General features: G+C 53.3%; 2 protein-coding genes and 1 long non-coding RNA gene across 3 annotated transcripts in view; 2 read left to right on the forward strand and 1 right to left on the reverse strand.

Annotated features, from left to right (window-relative positions):
• Window positions 1–295: 295 nt before the first annotated feature.
• LOC101931847 (zinc finger protein RFP-like) lies at window positions 296–12277 on the reverse strand. Its single transcript, XM_024113642.3, has 8 exons — window positions 11810–12277; window positions 9596–9691; window positions 8882–9112; window positions 8145–8167; window positions 6513–6628; window positions 5118–5177; window positions 3806–3865; window positions 296–2409 (listed from the first exon to the last, which is right to left on the reverse strand). Exons 1-8 carry the CDS (start codon window positions 12224–12226, stop codon window positions 1898–1900), a joined length of 1515 nt encoding a protein of 504 aa, XP_023969410.2. The 5' UTR covers window positions 12227–12277; the 3' UTR covers window positions 296–1897.
• Window positions 3781–5700, forward strand: LOC135975050 (uncharacterized). Its single transcript, XR_010592107.1, has 2 exons — window positions 3781–4189; window positions 5344–5700. It is a non-coding gene; the product is annotated as an uncharacterized LOC135975050 (long non-coding RNA).
• A 54-nt stretch (window positions 12278–12331) lies between the features above and the next one.
• LOC101953026 (zinc finger protein 850-like) overlaps window positions 12332–22375 on the forward strand; it is a 40777-nt gene continuing 30733 nt past the window's right edge. The window contains exon 1 of the mRNA XM_065564777.1: window positions 12332–12687. The gene's annotated coding sequence lies outside the window, so the exon portion shown is untranslated. The remainder of the gene's footprint in view (window positions 12688–22375) is intronic.

The raw sequence follows: 22375 nt of genomic DNA on the forward strand, positions 1-22375 counted from the left end.
GGTGTGTCTGACTCTGGGCAGAGGAGTGTCAGGCCGGAGACACGGGACAATGGGGACTGCTCGGCCCACAAAGCTGGACATGCTCAAGTCCACAGTTAGCAGCAATCTGCTCCTCTGCACAGGCTCTTTGCTGCTGGAGCTCCCGCAAATGTTTCCCACCAACGCATTTGCCTCCACAGGTCTAGATTCTGACTCGGGTTGTACCATTGCTCCTTTGACCTCAGCAGTTAGCCAGTGTTTGGGGCCTTGCTAGGTTCTTCCATTGGCAGGAGAAATTGATGATAGGAGTCAGGTATTTCTTTGGTGCAATCTTTATTATTTACGAACAACGTCCACACATTCCTGTGCCCTGAACACCATACAAACAAACAGCAGCCGGCAGTTTTCTTACTCAGAAATCTATGTTTGGGAACCCTGGGCCTGAAGGAAGTTCTGTCACTCAGTTTCCTGCCGAGATCACAGTCAGGTCTGATTCTCTTGGCTTTCTGCATCTCACACACACCAAGCTGCCAGCCAATCCCTCAGCCCCTGTGTTTTCAGCCAGCTGCAGGGAAACCCCTCTTAGGCCTGCTCTACACTTAACACTTAGGTCAATCTGGTGACATTATTCAGGGCTGGGAAACATAGATTCATAGACTCTAGGACTGGAAGGGACCTCGAGAGGTCATCGAGTCCAGTCCCCTGCCCGCATGGCAGGACCAAATACCATCTAGACCATCCCTGATAGACATTTATCTAACCTACTCTTAAATATCTCAAGAGATGGAGATTCCACAACATTGTGTGCTCTGAGTGCCACAGCTAGATTGACCTAACCCCCAGTGCAGACAATGGAATTCCTCTGATGACCTGGCTACAGCCTCTCAGAAAGAGGGATTAACTAGAGCGAGGGAAAAAACACTTCCGTCAATGCAGGGTGCATCTACACTATGGCACTTCAGTGACCCAGCTGTAGTGCGGTAGCTCTGCTGTAGTAGCGACTGTAGTGTAGATATACCATTATTCTTTCTGAGACCTGATCCACCCCTAAACCTTAGGTCAGCCTAGCTATATTGCTTAGAGCTGTGAAAACTTTCACACCCTGTGTGATGTAGTTAGTTCAATCAAACCCCTGATGTAGACACAGATAGATCAAGGGAATTCTTTGTTGCCCTAGCTCCTGCCTCTCCTAGAGGTGGATTTACTGCATTGATTGTAAATCCCCTTCTACCGATGTAGGAAGTGTCTATGCTAGTCACTCATTTCTACTGGATATTGGGATGAATGCACACTCCCCAGTCTCTGGGTCTCCCTCTCCCAGGCTCCCGGCTGGTGCAGAGCTTCCAGCTTCTTCCCAAAACACCAAATACCAATTAACTAATTCTGTGCCCTGCCACCCCACATATGCCTGTCCCCAGCTCCACATTAATTCTACCCCCAGCCCCTCAACCAGTTGTGACTCTGCAGCTCCCACATCTGCCCCTCAGGGCCCCTTTTCCCCTTGTGCACCCCAAAAGTTCTTCCCGCTCCCCCTCCCATGCCTAGTACTACAGGGAGGGGGGGGGGGAGCTTCCAGAGGCCATAGAGCTAAGAGGCTGGGTTGGGTAGACAGGAGTCCTCCAGGCCATAGGGGCTAGGATTACTTGGCTAGAGAAACCCATTTTTCCATTCCCAGTGGGCTGTTCCCCCCATGACTCAGTGGCACTGTCTGACCCAGGATCCCCAGAATCCTCCTGGCTCATAGAGGACAGTGACAAACAGGCTGCACAATGCCTGGGGCAGTGATGAGATCGGCTTTACTACCTCGCTCACTCAATGCTCTCTATGGTGGTCACAGAGACTAGGGTGTGTGAGGATAGAGAAGCTGATCTCAGGGTCCCCAGTGGAATATTGTGCCCCCCTCCCCCTCCCCGGTGTCTCAGGGACACAGTCTGAGCTGGGATCTCCACACCCAGAGCCAGGGTCGGATTCTTCCCCCAGGGATGGAGCCCGGTGGGAAAGTGAAAATCAGGGCCTCGTCACCAGCATCGATAAACGTTACCTGCCCCCGGTCACAGTCCAGACAGACCCGGATCCTGCTGGGAGCCTGGCTCAGGGGCAGGGGGGTCACAGGGGAGGTGAGAGCCTGGAACTGACACCACCACCGCTCCACAGCCCAGATTCCTCCCTCAGGGCTACGGCTGATCCGTCCCTTCCTCCCCACAGATTCTCTGGCCACCCCCAGAGCCCAGCCTCCCCTATTTCCCACCTCTACCTCCCAGCAATGTCTCCCCAAGGTGAATCCCTCACAGACCAGCACACAGCGGTCAGTGTCAAATCTCTCAGGATTGTCGGGCAGATCCTGCTGTGTGTCTCCCCATCTCACACTTTTCCCATCCTCAGACAGGACGAGTTGGGGATGAGCCGTGTCTGGATCCAGAGTCACATTCACTGGGGAGAGAGAGAATCAGAGCGTTAGGAGCAGAGCTGAGCTCTGTGGGAGGCTAGGGACATTTCTCACACTCCCCAGCAGCCCAGTTCTGGTTGGGTCAGTCCTGGATCCCAGGGACCTGCCTCTGTTCTGGGCACCTGAGACTGAGCAGAGATGTCACTGCAATTCCTCAGGGTACGTCTACACAAGACGCAATAAATCAATCCCCGAGAGCTCTCCCCATCAACTCCTGTACTCCACCGCCATGAGAGGTGGAAGCGGAGTCGATGGGGAAGCGGCAGCAGTGGACTCGCCGCCGTGAGGACGACGAGGTAAGTCGACCTAAGATACGTCGACTTCAGCTACGCTGTTCCCGAGACTGAAGTTGCGTATCTTAGGACGACGCCCCCACCCTCTTAGTGTATACCAGGGCCTAGTGTGTTTCTCATTTGCTTCCAGAAGCTTCAGCTCCCTGCTCCCTCTGCTGGGGCTGCTCCATTCCCAGTGGCAGAGACACAGCCAGGAAGGTGTCAGAAGCTTTTATTGAGGAGGGAGCAGAGGAGGCCGTTACCAGCTCTATACCCCAGAGGGAAGCTCCATCCCCTGTGCAGCCTCATTCCCACACTGGGGAATAAAGAGGATGATGTAGCATTGGGGAAGAGCTGCTGAAGACCAGAGAGTAGGAGGTGGCATTGGGTGGGGTAGCAACATCCCCAGCCCAGAGAGAAGGGAGGAGCTGCCAGCATGACAGGGAGAGCATCTCCCCAGTCCGTGAATCAGTGAGCAGCTCCAATGGGAGAGCCCAGTCCTGCCCAAAGGAAAGGCAGGATGTTGGAGAAGAGTGATGGGGAGACACCCTGCACCGGGGTAAAGCAGAGGGATGTTTCAGCCCTCAGGACAGAGAGCTCTGTTCAGGTGCTGCTTAGTGAGTGTTTCTGTTCATGAGCGTGGGCATGAACTCAGCACTAAGGTTGGTGTCAGGATTGTTTGTGTGACATCAGCTTTGGATCTTCCCAGGAGTTCCGGACCCTTGGTAAAAGTTGGGGGTGTTGCACAAGGTCCCACCACTGGTGGCCCTGCACACTTCGTGGCCCTGCCCCATTACTCCTCTTCCCGCCAAGCCCCTGACCCCTGGCCAGGCTGGGAGCCTTATCTGCTGGGGAGAGCCCTTGACCCTCCATCTGCCCTGGCTGGGTTTCTGTGGGGCCTGAGAGCAGTCCCCACCCCATGTCCCCACTCCCCGGAGTGCGCCACCGAGGGCAGGTGGAGGGTTCAGGGCTCCCCAGTGCCGCTCGGGCTCCCTGGGTGGGAGCCTGGCTCTGCTTCTGGCCTGGCCAGGGGGCAGTGCCTCGGGGGAGGTGGAGCAGGGGTGGGCCACTGAGAGGGGCCAACGCAGGTAAGAGGCTGCAATCTCACCCTGTCTGTGTGCTCGGAGTGGTTCACCTCTTTTTCTCTCCAGTGCAGATGGCAGAGTTTCTGGAGGGGGAAAGGATAAGACAGGTGAGATTTCAGACTTCATATTTATAACAGCATCACCACTCTGAACTCCTAGAACTGTGTTTTCATCATGACACAGAAACAAGGTTAAAATGTCCAGGTTTTTTTTCTCCTTCGCCTCCCTCCCTCCCTTCCATGCAGAGTGCAGCTGCTGATTGGGCGGCTGGGCCGATTGACCCATTCCCATTGGCCTCCAGCAGCCAGAGCCCTCCCCTGCTTCCCCCTCCCTCTGTCTGCAGCCCTGTGTAACACACAAACCGACCCACCGGACAGCATGTTTTACAAACACGTGGAGCCAGAATGGTAAGGGGAGTCCGGGGGGGGGGGGCAGTCAGGGAGCGGGAGAGTGTTGGATGGGTCCCTGGCCTCCACCTGCCACCCCGCCTCCTCGCGTCCCCCTGCTGTGAGGCCTCCCCGCCTGCCTCTCCCTTGTCTGCTGCCCCCGGGTCCTAGTGTCCCCCATCTACTAATGGGAAGACAGGCTGCCCTTACTCTGCCCTTCCACCCTAGCCCTGAGCCTCTCCAACTCTCCAAACCCCTCAGCCACAGCCCTCATCCCTCCACACTCTAATCCTCCGCTCCATCCCTGAGCCCCCTCCTGCATCATGAACCCCTCATCCTCAGACCCACAGCCCTCACCCCTGCATCCCCTTCTATCCCCAAACTCCCTCCCAAACCCCCTCCCCCTTCCCACACACCCTCTCCTGCCCTCAAACTCCCTCCCAAAGCCTGCACCTCCTCCCTTTGCACCGCCCCCCACTCCCAAACTCCATCCAAGAGCCTGCACCCCTCACCCCCTCCTGCACACCCACCCCCTGCCCCAGCCCGGAGCCTGCACCCAGCACTCAAACTCTATCCCAGAACCTGCACCCTGCACCCCTCCTGCACCCTAATCCCCAACCCAGGACCTGCACCCCAGACCTCCTCCCCCCACCCAACCCCCCTCCCACAGCCTTAGGCAGGTGGTGGGGAGTGGGTTCTGGGCACCACCAAAATTTCTACAACCCTGCCACCCATGCGAGTGAGAGCAGTCCCCACCCCATATCCCCACTCCCCGGAGCGTGCCACCCAGGGCAGGTGGAGGGTGCAGGGCTCCCCAGTTCCGCTTGGGCTCCCTGGGTGGGAGCCTGGCTCTGCTTCTGGCCTGGCCAGGGAGCAGGGTCTCAGAGGAAGTGGAGCACGGGGGGGGCCACAGAGAGGGGCCAGCGCTGGGAAGAGGCTGCAATCTCACCCTGTCTGTGTGCTGCGAGTGGTTCCCCTCTTTTTCTCTCCAGTGCAGACAGCAGAGTGTCTGGAGGGGGAAAGGATAAGAGAGGTGAGATTTCAGGCTTCATATTTATAACAGCATCACCACTCTGAACTCCTAGAATTGTGTTTTCATCATGACACAGAAACAGACAGACACATTCAGGTATTTAATGTAAAAAGGTCTGAAATCTCTTTCCGCTCTCATTCAGGCATCTCCCAGCAATGGAACCAATGTCCTTTTGAACTCCCAACTTGTCAAATGGCATGAAATTGTATAAAAGATCCTTGGGTCCTGATTCTGTCATCTCAGAGCTGCTTAGGCTTCATCAGGGGAAGTTTGAGTGTCAAGACTGAGGTCGCAGTTATGCTGGTACGCCCTGAAGGTGATATTGGACAGTGGACTATGAACTATTTCTGAAAGAACTCTTTACAACTAGAAAGCTCACCATCTCTGCTATGAATCTGGACCTCAATTAATCAAACTCATGTCTGTATGTATATTGATCTTTTAACCCATACTCTCTCTCTTTTGTTTTTTAATAAAGTTTAGTTTAGTTAATAAGAAATGGCTGTAGCATATATTTGGGTAAGATCTGAAACATTTGTTAACCTGGGAGGTAATGTGTCCGATCATTTGGGATTGGTAGAACCTTTTCTTTTATGCAATGAAATAAGATTTTCAGAAATCATCGTATTTGACATAAGGGAAATGTTGCCTTTAGTGACCGTGTTATTAAGTGATGTGTTCATAAGTTGCTATGTAGGACAAAGAGATGTTTTGACCTCAATGTGCTTAAAGACAGCAGACACGCAAAATGTACTGCCCAGGAGCAGTTAGCAAAGTCCAAAAAATCCCATGTGGAGAAAAGGGTCAAAGTGACCCATGAACATCAGTGTGTAATGACTGGTAATGAACGAATCAGAAACGAGAATAACTTGAAAATAGCTTGGACAGCAAAAGTCCTGCCAGTTAGAAGATACTTACAATGAATAACACACAAAGGTGATTGGAAAAGAACTAATAAATATATAATCTGGATGTGTATAATATGTCAGACATTGTAAGGGGTAGTCGGAGCATAATAGGAGGAATGCGTCATGACCTGCCTATGCCCCAGGAGAAGGTAAGTGGGCAGTATTTATTTCAGTATGTCTGTCATTTCTTACTTTAACAGTAATTGTAATGGCAAGGCATGCTTTTGGAATAAATAAGGGGTTGAATTAATCAGTCTGAGTGTCTTGAACCCTAAGTGTGTGGCATTCTCATCCAACAATTAAATAGCAGCATAATCTAATTATGAACCAATACACCAGCGCCATTCTCTACCCACAGTTAGATACTGATCCCAGTTTCCCCTCCCAGATCCCTCCAAGGTACCTTTGAACTTCCTCAGAGTCTCCAATAGCGCAATCATTTTCCAGGAGAAACCACTGACTTGCTTTTCCAGTTCAGGAGAAATCTCCTCTGGCTGCTGGAACTTCCCCTTTTCACACCTAGAGAGAAACAATTTCACGTGATTACATTTCTTTGTGTGACTCATTATAACTGGTTGCTAGGGCGTCGCTGCTTTAATGGGACTGGAGTTAGAATTCCTCTGCTTCTCCCAGCTGTAGAAATCAGTCCCCTAGGAACTAGACCAGGGGTCTCAAACTCAAATGACCACAAGGGCCGCATGAGGACTAGTGCATTGGCCCGAGGGCAGCATCACTGACACCCACCCCTTGCTGTCCCTGTCCCTGCCCCCTTGCCACCCCTTCCATGAGGCCCCTTCCCTGCCCCGCCTCTTCTGCCCCTTCCCTGCCCCCATTCCAACCCCTTCCCTGAAGTCCTCACCCCAACTTTGCTCCCTCCCTGCCCTGAGGGGGTGCAGGACGGGTGTGGGGTGTCATGGGGGCTCAGGGCAGGGAGTTGAGGTGCAGGAGGGTTTGGGATGTGGCAGGGGGCTCCGGACAGGGGGTTGGGGTGCAGGAGGAGTGCAGGCTGTGATGGGGGCTCAGGGCAGGGAGTTGAGGTGCAGGAAGTGTGCAGGGTACGGCAGGGGCTCAGGGCAGGGAGTTGGGGTGTGGGAGGATGTGGGATGTGGCAGGGGGTTCCTTACAGGGGGTTGGGGTGCGAGGTGTGGGCTCCGGCCCAGAACCACTTTACTAGAGTGGCTGCGGGGTGGCAGCACCGCGTACCGTGGCCAGGGAAGGCTCCCTGCCTGCCTGCCCTGGACCCGCTCCACTCTGTTCCACTCCGCTCCAGGAAGCAGCCGGAGTCCCGGGAGGGATGGGGGAACGGCGCCATGTGCTGCTCTTGCTCCTCCAGGTACCTTCCCCAAAGCTCCCATTGGCCGCAGTTCCCCGTTCCCGGCCAATGGGAGCTGCGGGGGGCAGTGCCTGGAAGCGAGAGCATGGAGCCCTCTACTCCCCAGCCTCCACCCCCTGCCCGGGGCTGCAGGGACATAGTTCCAGCTGCTTCAGAGAGTGGTGCGGGGCTTGTGGCGCCGCAGGGCTCGCAGCGCCACGGGGTAGGCAGAGGGGAAGGGGGGGCGGGTGTGGGAGCTTGGCGGGCCACATGAAAGAACCCCCGGGCCGCGTGTTTGAGACCCCTGAACTAGACTGAGGCAACAACTCCCCACTCCCCAGTTCATTCCACACAGGTTTCCAAACAGTCCTCAGGTGGGAAAGACTCTTGACCACTGCTGCCCTGGGCTGAATGGTAACCAGGGCCCCAGCAGTGACAGGCCCATATTCCATCTCCACTATCCTGAGGCAGCCAGTCCCCCAGGGAGGTGACATCTCTAGGAAATACTTTAGGTCAGTCGTTCCCACTGAATGGATAATTCCAGAGTCTTCTGTGCAAGGTTGAGAAACTCAGGATGAAGTTGATCAGAGAGATTCGTATCCAACATGTAATATTCCCCACACATTCTACTGTAGAGCCCTGGGGAGATGCAGTGCTAACATCACCATCAAGCTCTTTCCCAGTATTGTGAAGTGTGAGGGGGAGTGAGAGAGAGCCATGTACCTGCTCAAGGTGCTTCTGACATCCTAGAGGGGAGGGAGAGGGAGAGAGAGAGAGAGAGAGGAAAGAATCTCAGTTCCATTTGATGCACACAGGGGATCCCAGGGAAGGGATTTTTCAAATATGGGGAAAAGAGGCCCTGCCCCTGCCCCAGGGCCATGGATTCCCTGAGCTAATGTGGCTTTTCCATCTCTAATATCTCTGTGTTTGTGACTCTCCAAAGAACAATAATCATTCACATGTCAGCAATGCACACGCCGAGTTACACTGAGATCGCTGACTGCTGGCCCCAGTGCTTATGACTGAGGAACCCTCTCTTCCCTGTGTGGGGATCTGGGATGTTTCTAACCACAGGCACTGGCTTCTAATTGTCCCTGGAGGTGCTCAACCCCAAACCCTGCCCCCACTCCACCCCTTCCCCAATGCCCCACCCCCGCCCTCCCTCTTCATGCCCCCCCTCCCCCCCTACCCAGCCTCTTTCTGACACCTCCCTTGTGCGCACCCCATCCCCGCTCCTCCCTCTCCCTCCCAGTGCCTTCTGCACACTGTGGAACAGCTGATAGAGGGAGGTGGAAAGCGCTGGGAGGGAGGGGGAGGAGTTGATCAGCGGGCAGGAGGTGCTGGGGGCAGTGGGGGGAGCTGGCTGCCGATGGGTGCTAAGCACCCACTAATTTTTTTCCATGGGTGCTCTAGCCCTTAAGCACCCATGGAGTTGGTGCCTCTCTTTTTTCCTGTCTCACCTGCATGAATTCACTCGCTGGCTTCTGACACTTCCCCTCCATCTCACTGATCAGCTCACTGAGACGGGAAATCTGCTCGGAGAGTTTACTGACATTTTCATTCTGGATCCTCACAATCTCCTCGTCCAGCTTCTCCAGCTGGGCCAGCAGGAGTCGCTCTTGTTCCACCAGGAACTGCCGCAGTTTCCGAAATTCAGACACGATTTTCTGCCTCTCGGTTTGTGTTTGTTTCTGTATGAAAATAGGAAAAGGGCTGGTCAGGGACATGGATGGAGCCCGGGGTCCTTTCATGGAGAGCTGAGTGTGCAGGAGGGAGAACTTCATTGAAAATCCTGATTTCTGACATTTGACTTTACCCTGGGGAGAGGATTTTCTCACAGCTTCCCCTTCAGCCCATATATCTCTGAAAGGGAGGTTTCCATGACTGTCATGTTAGCATATTCTGTTATTTATGATCTCCGTAAATTCAGACCCAGAGCAGCAAGAGGCAGGACTCAGCACTACACTGACAGAGACACCAGGGGAGAAAAAAGAAACAAACATGTTAATGCACAAAATGACCAGACACAGTGGACAGTACTTCACGGGGACCCAGCAATCCATGATCATGGAGAAACACACACAAGTCCACATTCACGAAGGCCACACTGGAGTCTGCCTCCGAACAGACCTCCCATTGCCAGTCTCTGCTGGTTCATAACAACAGGCACCTACCAGATACTCCTGGCTTTTCCCCTCTTCCGTCACTTTCAATCCCAGCAGCTTTTCTCTCTCATCCCTCAGACTCTTCAATTGGGTCTGGATTTTTTCCTGAAGAAACAAATTATTTGGGAACTTTAATTTGAATGGTTGTGAGGGGTGTGGAGCTTTTTGTTTCTTCATCCAAGATGACTGTTGGTCCTAATCGCTTTGTGACATCAGGGCCACCAAGGAGATTAAACCTTATCAATGCAGACTGGGAGTGTGTCATATTCATCAGACTCGTTACCAATTCAGATTCAGTCTTTTTAGTAATTAGACAGAGATCTCAATCATAACAAAGCTTTATCGGTATTTGTGAATTGATTAGTGGTATAGCGCATAACAGGACATTGGAGTCACATGGGGGTGAATCAATAAATCTGTTTTTGAGGTTTAATGAACAAAGTGATACAAATCTCAGAAGCCACCAGGGTTTCAACAGGAGCCGGGATTTCAGCCCTGAAGCCCTGGGGACTGCACTGGTTGGGCGGAGCTGGTTTAAGCACCAGGGCAAACCCCATGAGACGTCCGGAGGCCATTCATCTGGTTTGAAGCTGCACAGTCCCAGTTTTGTGGAGCACTATCCCTGTCCGGTAGGGACTCAGAACTGGATGAGGCTTTGTCCAGTGAAAAAGAGGGAAGAGGAGACCGAGGATGCAGGAGGACACCAGTGAGGGTGGGGGCAGGGGTGTGGCACTTCCATGCAGAATGATGCAGGTGGGGGCACGCTGACAAAGGTGGTGGGGGCCCATGCAGGCTGACCGATTCAGGTGCGGGAGGGCCCATGCAGGCAGGCTTGGGATGTCCTATATTCTGGGGATGCCTCAGTGGCCCCCCTAATTAGGCAGATTTGTATAAGGAACTGTTGGGGTTTGCCCCAGTGCTGCCCTAAACCCTTTCAGTGACAAGGCGCTCTGGGTAGATCCCCACTGTCCCATTCCTTGGTAAAGATCCCAGAAGCAGTGGATTCTGGAAGAGTTCAAAAGGCTGCGTGGTGGGACTAATAGAACCACTTTGGCTGCTCCTTGCCCACGTACACACTAGAACAGGTCAGGCTGGCACCGGTCAGCTCCTGCCTGTGGCTAGTTTTGCTACAATCCAGTCTAATCCCAGTGGTACTTGGCATGGACCTGAGCTGTCTGGAGCCCTTTTGTGTGTGGCCTCTAGGTGCTTGGGGTCCACACAGCGTTTAGCCCAGTGATCTCCTCTAGTGCAGGCCGGCAGCAGCTGATTTTAACCCTTCATGGAGCAACACAGGAGTTCAGAATCCCAGTGGGAAACCTCGTCTCCCTGCTGAGCCTGGGGCTTTTATCAAGAAGTCTTTTCCTCCTCCTGGCGCACTTCATCACTGCTCAGTGCTGCTGAGGAGGACAGTGTAGTCTAGTGGTTGGGGCACTGGACTTGGCCTTGGAAAAATGGAGGTTTATACCCAGCTCTGACACTGACCTACTGAGTGATCTTGGACAAGTCACTTCCTCTCTTTGTGCCTCAGTTTTCCCTCCCACCTTTTGTCTCTCTTGTCCAGTTAGACTGGGGTGGGACAACATGGGAGGGGGGAGGGGGCTAGCCTCCCCAGCTAGGAGCTCAGGGGCCGGGCAGGATGGTCCCGTGGGCCAGTTGTGGCCCGCAGGCCATAGTTTGCCTACCCCTGAGTTAGACTGTAAATGGCTCAGGGTAGGGATTGTCCCTCACTGGGTTTTGTGCAGGGCCCTCTGCAATCGAGGTCAGATCTCATCTGGGGTCTGTAGGGGCTGCTGGGATGCCAATAACCATAATAAACACTGTGATACAATCAATAATAATAGCCACAGCTTGTAACGCCCCCTTCTCCAGTCTGAAGGCAGCACTCTCACATAGACTGGCCTGCAGCTCTTGTGAATCAAACCTCACTGGTCATTTAATAACTTCCGGTCTGCAGACAGTTCCCTTATTTCACTGGTGGGAGTTGGGTTTGAAGAGGATTCTGCTGCTCAGAGAAAACTTTCCCACATCAGACAATTTTTAAATCTTTCTGTTGCCTTTCTTGCCAGGCTGGAATATCATTAATTTGTGCAGCATCTTTCATGCAATGAAGGATACACACAGCTGAATGACACAGTTACATCTATCTCAGGAAACTTGTGATGCCATTAACCTGTAATTCAAATAGAAAGTTATTACCCATTAGATTGGACAGAAAATCGGTACCTTGTACTCCTGGGCGGCTTCCTGTATGGGAATCACAGTGTGAGCGCGGTGAGCCCGGGACTCTCTGCAGATCACACAGATGGGGGTTTGATCCTCTTCACAGAACAGTTTCAGATCCTCCTGGTGTTCCCCACACACCCCGTCCCCTCCTGTTCCCTTTGCTGCCTGTAAACTCAGCCGCTTGGCGATTTCTACCATGTTTGCCAGCTGCCTGTTGGGCCTGAGGTTTCTCTGTTGCACAGTTTCTCTGCACTGAGGGCAGGAAGCGGCTGTATCGGATCCCTCCCAGCACTGGCTGATGCAGGCTTGGCAGAAATTGTGCCCGCACTCCAGAATGACAGGTTCTGTGAAATACTCCAGACAGACTGGACATGTCGCTTCCTCCTGAAGACTTTCCATGGGGTTCTCTGCAGCCATGGCTCCCTCTGGGCAGTGTAAGTTTCAATTTCCTGACTTCACACTATGCCCCGCCTGCAGCAGCAAGGGGGTGTTTCCCTTCCTGGAACTGACTCAGGCTGTTTGTTCAGTTGGAAGGGCCCCACCTGTAACATTACAGCCCTGGAGGTTTTGGTGAAAAATGTACCTCTAGGGCTCTGGCCCTGCAATCAGCCCCTGTGCTGGTGGGGAGGGTCACTGGGGTTTCAAATGGATGTCACATCCCCCTGTGAGGATGAGCCTGCAGGAGCAGGGTCTGTGTGTCTAAGGCTGGGTCTACACTACCCGCCTGAATCGGCGGGTAGAAATCAACTTCTCGGGGATCGATTGGGACGCGACAATCGATCCCCAAATCGACGCTCTTACTCTACCAGCGGAGGTGAGAGTAAGCGCCGTCGACAGGAAGCCGCAGAGGTCGATTTTGCTGCCGTCCCTACAGCGGGGTAAGTCGGCTGCGATACGTCGAATTCAGCTACGCTATTCACGTAGCTGAATTTGCGTATCTTAAATCTTAAATCGACCCCCCCCCCGTAGTGAAGATGTAGCCTAAGGAGAGATAGTCAGACTTGGTGGAATTCTGTTTTTTTATACTATATAATTTTGACAGATAATGTTTATTTTAAGCAATTTTTATATTTATTGATTTAAACTTTCACAGTTGCACAACAATCTGGGTTTCAGCATTTCATTCCAATTGTTACCAATTTAAATGTTCACAGCTGTGGGAAATTAGGGGGGGATCAGACAAATAATTTGGTCAGACAATAACTAATTCATGACACTGGACACTGAGATTCAAAAAGTTAAAGCTTTAGAACTGTTAAAATTGTCTGTGGGCAGGTAAATCTCCCCCAGGGCAATAACCCAATTCCTACCCCTCCACCACATGGACAGAGGCTGAAAGTCCATCTGATGGCAGCTCAGGGGCTTGTGGAATGTGCTGGGATCTCAGCCTGGGCCTTAGTGGGGCAAGTAATCCTGTAACACAACCACACCCAGCAAGGCATGCACCCATTTTCTCCCTTTTTGTCAGTCCCAGCAGAGACCAGAGACTCAGTGGTGTACGGAGACCAAGCTCCTCCCCACCCGGTGACGTCTGGGACCCAACGGCCAAGGGCAGCCTGTGTGATCTCTCACTAGGGGTCCTGCACTGCACAGGGTGTGGGATAAACAGAGAGCTCTAGGGGTCCCTGGTTCAGTGCTGGCCAAGTGAGCAGCTGTAACACCTGTTCTTAGCTTGGTGGCTACTGCTTCTGTTTCCCTGCACAGTTTCCCCAGCTCTCCGGGATTCCTGGCTCTCTGCAGATGGCAGCGGGTGTGAGGGGAACTGGCGCTGGGGCTCCTGCGCTATACAGGGGATGGGCTAACCAGAGATCTCCGGTCTCCAAGGCTCTCAGGTGACTTGTCCAGTCTGGCTGCAGGAGGAGATCTAGTGACAAATACAGGGGGCCTGGGAGAGTCTGGGGGAGCAGACACCTGGGACCAGAAATGGAAATCCAGCTGTGGTGAGAAAGGCAAATGGACAGGTGCTCAGGGCTGTGTCCCTTAGATATTTACAGCTCATGTCAGTGAAGATGCTGATTGGGTGGTGACTGCGGCTGAACAATCAAAATTATAATTAAAAGTACAATGGATCTTAGTAATTTGTGTAAGACAATGACTGAGAATATGTCTACACTACGAAATTAGGTTGAATTTATAGAAGCCGGTTTTATAGATATCGGTTTTATACAGTTGATTGTGTGTGTCCCCACATAAAATGCTCTAAGTGCATTAAGTCGGCGGACCGCATCCACAGTACCAAGGCTAGCGTCGACTTCCGGAGCATTGCACTGTGGGTAGCTATCCCACAGTTCCCGCAGCCTCCGCCGCCCATTGGAATTCTGGGTTGAGATCCCAATGCCTGATGATGTAAAAAACAGTGCCGCGGGGGGTTCTGGGTACATGTCGTTAGGCACCTCCCCTGCCATCAGAGCAACGGCAGACAATCGATTTGCGCCTTTTTACCTGGGTTACCTGTGCAGACGACATACCATGCCAAGCATGGAACCCGCTCAGCTTACCGTCACCATATGTCCTCTGGGTGCCAGCAGACGTTGTACTGCCTTGCTACACAGCAGCAGCTAACTTTTGGTAGCAGACGATGCAGTATGACTGATAGCCATCATCAGCGATCTGGGTGCTGGCTGACGTGGGGCTGGCAGACGTGGGGCTGCATTGCTACGCAGCAGCTAATTGCCTTTTGGCAGTGGATGGTGTATTACGATTGGTATCCGTCATCGTCGTACTCCTCAGTGAGTTCAATCAGAGGCACTTGGGAAAGTTCTTCAGCAGATTCCTCTAAGAAATACTGCACCAAACTTTCCACTCTGGGCATCTGATTCTTGACGATGATAGCTAGCAGTCATAGTACATCATTTTCTGCCAAGCACCCAGAAGATTCCGATGGCTATCAGTCATGCTGCACTGTCTGCTGCCAGCTTAAGATGTAAAAAATAGATGGACCAGATTTGTTCTGTATTCATTTGCTTCTCCCTCCCTCCGTGAAATCAACAGCCTGCTAAACCCAGGGTTTTGAGTTCAATCTTTGGGGGGGGGGCATTCTGTGTGACAGTTGTTTGTGTTTCTCCTTGATGCACAGCCACCTTTGTTGATTTTAATTCCCTGTACCTGTATGCCATGTCGTCACTCGCCCCTCCCTCCCTCCATCAGTTTAATGCTTTTTTTCAGACCAGACGCCATAGCACTGGGATCATGGAGCCCGCTCAGATCACCGCGGCAGTTATGAGCACTATGAACACCACGCGCATTGTCCTGGAGTATATGCAGAGCCAGGACATGCCAAAGCAAAACCAGGAACAGCCGAGGAGGCGATTGCAGCGCGGCAACGAGAGTGATGAGGAAATTGACATGGACTTAGACCTCTCACAAAGTACGGGCCATAGCAATGTGCAAATATGGTGTTACTGGGGCAGGTTCATGGTGTGGAACGCCGATTCTGGGCCCAGGAAACAAGCACAGACTGGTGGGACCGCATCGTGTTGCATGTGTGGGACAATTCCCAGTGGCTGCGAAACTTTCGCATGCGTAAGGGCACTTTCATGGAACTTTGTGACTTGCTTTCCCCTGCCCTGAAGCACCAGAACACCAGGATGAGAGCAGCCCTCACAGTTGAGAAGTAAGTGGCGATAGCCCTGTGGAAGCTTGCAATGCCAGACAGCTACCGGTCAGTCGGGAATCAATTTGGAGTGGGCAAATCTATTGTGGGGGCTGCTGTGATCCAAGTTGCCAGGGCAATGAAAGACCTGGTGATATCAAGGGTAATGACTTTGGGAAACATGCAGGTCATAGCAGATGGCTTTGCTGCAATGGGATTCCCAAACTGTGGTGGGGCGATAGACGGAACCCATATCCCTATCTTGTCACTGGAGCACCAAGCCACCGAGTACATAAACCGCAAGGGGTATTTTTCAATGCTGCTGCAAGCCCTGGTGAATCACAAGAGATGTTTCACCAACATCAATGTGGGATGGCCGGGAAAGGTACATGATGCTCGCATCTTCAGGCACTCTGGTCTGTTTCGAAAGCTGGAGGAAGGGACTTTCTTCCCGGACCAGAAAATAACCATTGGGGATGTTGAAATGCCTATCGTTATCCTTGGGGACCCAGCCTAACCCTTAATGCCATGGCTCATGAAGCCGTTCACCGGCAGCCTGGACAGTAGTCAGGACCTGTCCAACTATAGGCTGAGCAAGTGCCGAATGGTGGTGGAATGTGCATTTGGACGTTTAAAAGCACGCTGGTGCAGCTTACTGACTCAGATAGACCACAGCAAAACCAATATCCCCATTGTTATTGCCGCTTGCTGTGCACTCCAAAATATCTGTGAGAGTAAGGGGGAGACATTTGGCAGGATGGGTGGTTGAGGCAAATCGCCTGGCCGCTGATTACACGCAGCCAGACACCAGGGCGGTTAGAAGAGTACAGCAGGGTGCGGTGCGCATCAGGAAGCTTTGAAAACCATTTTTGTGACTGGCCAGGCTACGGTGTGAAACTTCTGTTTGTTTCTCCTTGATGAACCCTCCGCCCCGCCCCTGGTTCACTCTACTTCCTGTAAACCAACCACCCCACCCTCCCCTCACCCCTTCAAGCACCGCTTGCAGAGGCAATAAAGTCATTGTTACTTCTCATTCGTGCATTCTTTATTAATTCCTCACACAACTAGGGGATAATTGCCAAGGTAGCCCGGGATGGGTGGGGGAGGAGGGAAGGAAAAGGACACACTGCAGTTCAAACTTTAAAACTTTAACACTTATTGAAGGCCAGCCTTCTGATGCTCGGGAAATCATCTGGGGTGGAGTGACTGGGTGGCCGAAGGCCTCCCCACCGTGTTCTTGGGCGTCTGGGTGAGGAGGCAATGGGACTTGGGGAGGAGGGCTGTTGGTTACAGAGGGGCTGTAGCAGGTCTCTGCTCCTGCTACCTTTCCAGCAGCTCAACCATACGCTGGAGCATATCAGTTTGATGCTCCAGCAGCCGGAGCATTGACTCTTGCCTTCTGTCTGCAAGCTGACACCACCTATCATCTTCAGCCCACCACTTACTCTGTTCAGCCCACAATTCAGCCCGCCACCTCTCCTCTCGTTCATACTGTGCTTTTTTGCACTCTGACATTGACTGCCTCCACGCATTCTGCTGTGCTCTTTCAGCGTGGGAGGACATCTGGAGCTCCGTGAACATATCATCCTGAGTCCGCTGTTTTCTCCTTCTAATCTTCACTAGCCTCTGTGAAGGAGAAACATTTGCAGCTGGTGGAGGAGAAGAGAGGTTAAAAAAGACATTTTAGAGAACAATGGGTACACTCTTTCACGTTAAATTTTGCTGTTCACATTACAGAGCACATGTGCTTTCGTTACAAGGTTGCATTTTTCCTCTTATATTGAGGGCCTGCCGGTTTCATGTGAGAGATCACTCACGCAGTGCCAGGCAACAGAATTCGGCTTGCAGGCAGCCATGGTAAGCCACAGTCTTTTGGCTTTTTTAACCTTCTTAACATGTGGGAATGGTTTCAAACAGCAGCGCCCTCATTTCCCATACCAAGGACCCATCGGGTTGTCCATTTAAAATGAGTTTGCAGTGTAAAAGGAGGGGCTGGGGTTTCCGGGTTAACATGCAGCACAAACCCAACTCCCCCCCCCCACACACACACACCCAATTCTCTGGGCTGATCACTTCACCCCTTCCCCAAACCGTGTGGCTAACAGGGGGGAACATTTCTATTCAGCCGAGCAGGAATGGGCACCTCTGAATGTCCCTTAATAAAATCACCCCATTTCAAACAGGTGACCGTGAATGACATCACTCTCCTGAGGATAACAAAGTGAAATAAGGAATGGATGTTGTCTGCATGCTAGCAAACACCGGGACCATACGCTGCCATGCTTTGTTATGCAATGATTCCAGACTACGTGCTACTGGCCTGGCGTGGTAAAGTGTCCTACCATGGCGGACGGCATAAGGCAACCCTCCCCAGAAACCTTTTGCAAAGGCTTTGGGAGTACATGAAGGAGAGCTTTCTGGAGATGTCCCTGGAGGATTTCCACTCCATCCCCATACACGTTAACAGACTTTTCCAGTAGCTGTACTGGCCGTGATTGCCAGGGCAAATTAATCATTAATCATTAAACACGCTTGCTTTTAAACCCTGTGTAATATTTACAAAGGTACACTCACCAGAGGTCCCTTGTGTGCCCTCAGAGTCTGGGTGAGTTCGGGGGTTACTGGTTCCAGGTCCAGGATGATAAACATATCCTGGCTGTTGGGGAAACCGGTTTCTCTGCTTACTTGCTGTGAGCTCTCTTCATTGCCTTCATCATCATTTTCCTCGTACCTCGAACCCGCTTCCCTGTTGCTTGTTTCTCCATTGACGGAGTCAAAGCACACGGTTGGGGTAGTGGTGGCTGCACCCCCTAGCATCGCATGCAACTCCGTGTACCCTTCTGCCCATCTAAGTTGGCAGCAACAAGGGCCGGGTTCTGTATCTAGGGGTTCCGTTTCAATAACACAATGCAAAACCGGCTTGAGCCCCCACCCAGTGACCTGGGACAATTACATACCACCCCCTGGGTGCCTCTAAGAGGCAATACTTCCCCTCTCGCAAGCACGGAGTCTGAGTGTGACAGAAAATGTTTAATAACATGAGGTAAACGACATCAGCATTAAATTGGAAAAACACCACAAACAGGATTCATAACACAAACCATGAGCAAAAAACCCACCCCAGCAAATTGGGCTGTGTCCTTTCCCTTTGGGTTCTTGAATCCAGCAACCCAAAAATCACCCAGAGTCCCCAAAGTCCAATACCCCCAAAGTCGCTTGGGTCCAGCAACCACCTCCTGGTCAGTGTAGCCCCAGAGCAAAAGGGGGGGGCATGCAGGGTGTTAAGGGGCACCTTACGTGATCCGAGGCCGGCCGTCTGTCTGTCCGTGGGGTTCCACCACAGCCTTCACCACGAGCCAGTCCACTTCCTGCCGTCCCACAAACTGCTCCGCTCTAGAAGCTGCTCCGCTCACCGACCTGTGAGCCACTCTTGCCGTCCCTGCAAACAGCTCCACTCGCCGTTCCTTGGGCCGCTCCAACCAGCCCTGCGCCGCCCACTGCTCCTCCAGTCATCCCCACAAACTGCTCAGCAATATAGCTTCAGGCTCCCCAACTAGTTAACACAGCACTCAGTCATCTCAGTTCTTAATAAATTGGGGAGCCCCAGTGCTAGTGCACCATTGACCCAAAGTGAATTCAGCTCAGCAGTCTGTAACTAGACTCCTAATGGAATCAAAGTTAGCTCTGACATTCAACAGTGGAGAGAGGAGGAAGTGCAATTGGTGTGTCAAGCCCTCAGAGGGCACCCATACCACCAGGTACAAATGCCTATCCCCATCCTCTCTCCATTCACTGGGGGGGGGGGGGGGTTGTAACCCATGCCCCTTGTCAAGCAAGTGCTACTTAGGTAATGGTGAAGGACTCACTCAGTCCCTCTGTCATACAACAGTTCCACTGGCCTTGATTCACAGAATCAGGGTAACAAAACTTTATTCTTCCTGCCCCAATAACAGAGAAAACTGGGGATCCCACACCAGCCAAAGTAACCACTTTGAGCTGCTGTTGTTTCATGCCAGGCAAGTGGGTGTGCCTATGCAAACAAGATCAGCCCCTGAAGTTCTTTTCCACACTTGCCATAATTCACCACCAGATGTCAGGGTAGAGCTCATCCTGACTCTGCTTACACCTTAGCAGTACCCGTAGTGGGGGAGCACCGCTGTGACCCCTGGAGTGGCGCCTCTATAGCACACTATAAGGGGAGCTGCGCACTTCCCCCACCCTCAGTTCCTTCTTGCCACCAGTGAAGGTAGTCGGAACTTTGTGCTCCAGCCTGGCTGTAGCCCTTCCAGTACTCAGCTTCCCTTTAATTGGATAACTTCTTTAGTTTGTTGCCTGGTGCGAGGCATACCCCATGCCCCAGGCTTCAAGTCGTGTGACTCCTGTCGCAGTTCTATGCCAAGAAGCGACCCGCACACTCAGTGTCTTCGCTGCTTGGGCGAGACTCACGTAACCAATCTCTCTAAGATCTGTCGGTCGTTCAAGCCTCAAACGAAATCTGAGAGAGATATCCGGTTCCGGGCCCTGCTGATGGAATCTGTGTTGGCCCCGGCACTGGCATGCCGATCGGACTCAGCACCAGGTGCCTCATCCTCGGTGCGGAGCGAGGCGCCTTGTTCCAGTGGGCACCGCTCACCTGCTACGAAGCAAGGGAAGACTCAGCAGCGCCGACAAAAGGACAGGGTTGAGGCCGGACTTGAGTTGGGCAGCCCATGATCCCCCCCGGGACCCAGACATCTGATCCCACCGAGTGGAGTAGTCTGGTCACGTCCACGCATGCCTCTCCCACGGTGAGAATGCCGTCGATGCCGGAGGCTCCACAGGCCGCACATGACATCCTTTCCCTCCCGGTACCGGATGCGCCACCCGAGATGGGCCCCCGGACCTGAGGGAAGTGGCCATTGAGAGCACACCAGCCCTCCCCAGCAAGAGACAGCCCGCACTCCAAGGACTGTGCGCCCTGTTCGCCGAGGTCCTCATATAGCTCGCATCAGTCCTCCACTCCGATCAGACTGGCTGATTCACCTGCGCGGGAGCCTCGAAGGTTCTCCACTCCCCATCGGGAGCACAGGCACCGAGACAAGCGGCGTCGATGCTCCTCTTTGGATAGGAGCTACAGGAGTAGATTCTAATGCTATCATTATGGACGCTCGGGCTCGAGTGCCCGCTCCGCTAGACACCATAGATGGAGCTCTCCTCGGACGTTACCGGCACCGAAGCGTCGAAGCTACGATCGTTGGGACGACTATGAGAGCAGCACTTCGGTCGAGTACCGCTCCCCATCGTCATCGAGGTCCAGATCTCGAGGTCGGCACCAGCACGACCGTAGATGCTCCTGTCGCTCCTATGACACCGTGCGGTCAACGGCGACCTCGCATGGCACCCAGCCACCCGTCCCCGAGCAGCTCCAGGCCCCAAGAGCAGCCTGCACCGCTCGGCACACAAGCCAGTCAGTGGCAAGGGGCACCGTGGCAGGGCTAATGGTGTCAATGAGCACCGTGGCCGCAATTGCCTGCCCAGGCGAGACCCCGCTCGGTAACCGGGGCGTCCCAGACCCATTCGGTGTCCCCCCCCGACAGAGTCAGAAGTCGACAGGCACTGAACCGGCAGCACCGGGCCCAGACTCGGTCTTGGGAGTCAAACCAGCGGCACCTCCTGACGCCCTGGTAGCCGGACAGCCCCCTCGCCGGCACCGGAGGAGACCATAGCAGCACCTCCGTCCATTGTACAAGAGGTCTTTAAAGTTCACCAGGAGCTCCTCAAAAGGGTAGCCTCGAATCTCCAACTCCAGGCTGAGGAGATGGAGGAGCCATTGGACACCCTTTTCAATGTTCTGTCCTCCTTGACACCAGGCCGTGTGGCCTTACCCCTTCACCAGGGTGTGGCCAACATATCGACTGCCCTGTGGCAGACCCCAGCTTCCTTGGTGCCCATCTCCAAGAAAGCAGAAAAAAAGTACTTTGTTCCGGCTAAGGGACATGACTACCTGTACTCCAACCCGGCACCTAACTCCCTGGTGGTGGAGTCAGTTAACCATCGGGAATGGCATGGCCAGCCTGCACCCACCCCCAAGGACAAAGACACCAAGAGACTTGATTCTTTTGGCAGGAAAGTTTATTCTTCTGCGAGCTTTCAACTTTGGGTGTGTCACGGAGTATTGGGGGACTCAGGGCCCTGCACCCCCGGCTTCCTGCGATTCACCATGACTCTCAGCCAGCCAGTAAAGCGGAAGGTTTATTTGGATGACAGGAATACAGTCCAAGACAGGTCTTGCAGGCACAGACAACAGGGCCCCCCTCAGTTAGGTCCAGCTTGGGGTCCCAGGGCATGCCAGCCCACCCCCCTTGGGGGGTCAGAGCCATCTCTGCCTCCCAGCCATCTCTCCAGCCTCCTTCCAGCCTGCTTCCAGCACTCTGGCTTCGGCGACCCCTCCCACAGCCTTTGTTCAGTTTCCCGGGCCCCGGAGTCATCTGACCTCCAACCCCCTCCTGGGTTCTCATGTTACAAGCTCAGGTATGTTCCCTTGGGCCGGCTCCCATCCCCCGATGCAGACCATCCTAGTCACACTCCCCTGTCAGCATTCACACACCACAGTAAGAACAGTCCCAGTTCGTCACATCTCTCCCCCCTTCGAGACCGAACTGAGCGGGGTCACTTTAGCCAGTGACCTGGGGAAGTTCGAACCTACCCCCGTTCCCATGGATGCCCCCGCATCCCTCCAGTTCCTTGGTGGGAGTTACACCAGGCCCCTTCCGTTCCACGCGCCCCCTTAGGTCGGGGGTGCTTGATGGCACTCGCAGTTCGCAGGTGGGAAGGTTTATGCGGCCTGTGCCCTTTTCCCACCTCCATACCTCTGGGGTTCCAACTGGGCTGTGGTCTTCTCCCAGCGCTCCAGTCTGGAGGTCTGTGCTTTGGGCTCTCTTGGTTTAGAGCCGCCCTTTTAACCTTGGCCACCCTCTGGAAAGGATCCTCTATGC

The sequence above is a fragment of the Chrysemys picta genome, chromosome 12 (genome assembly GCF_011386835.1).
Source record: "Chrysemys picta bellii isolate R12L10 chromosome 12, ASM1138683v2, whole genome shotgun sequence".
Taxonomy (NCBI): Eukaryota; Metazoa; Chordata; order Testudines; family Emydidae; genus Chrysemys; species Chrysemys picta.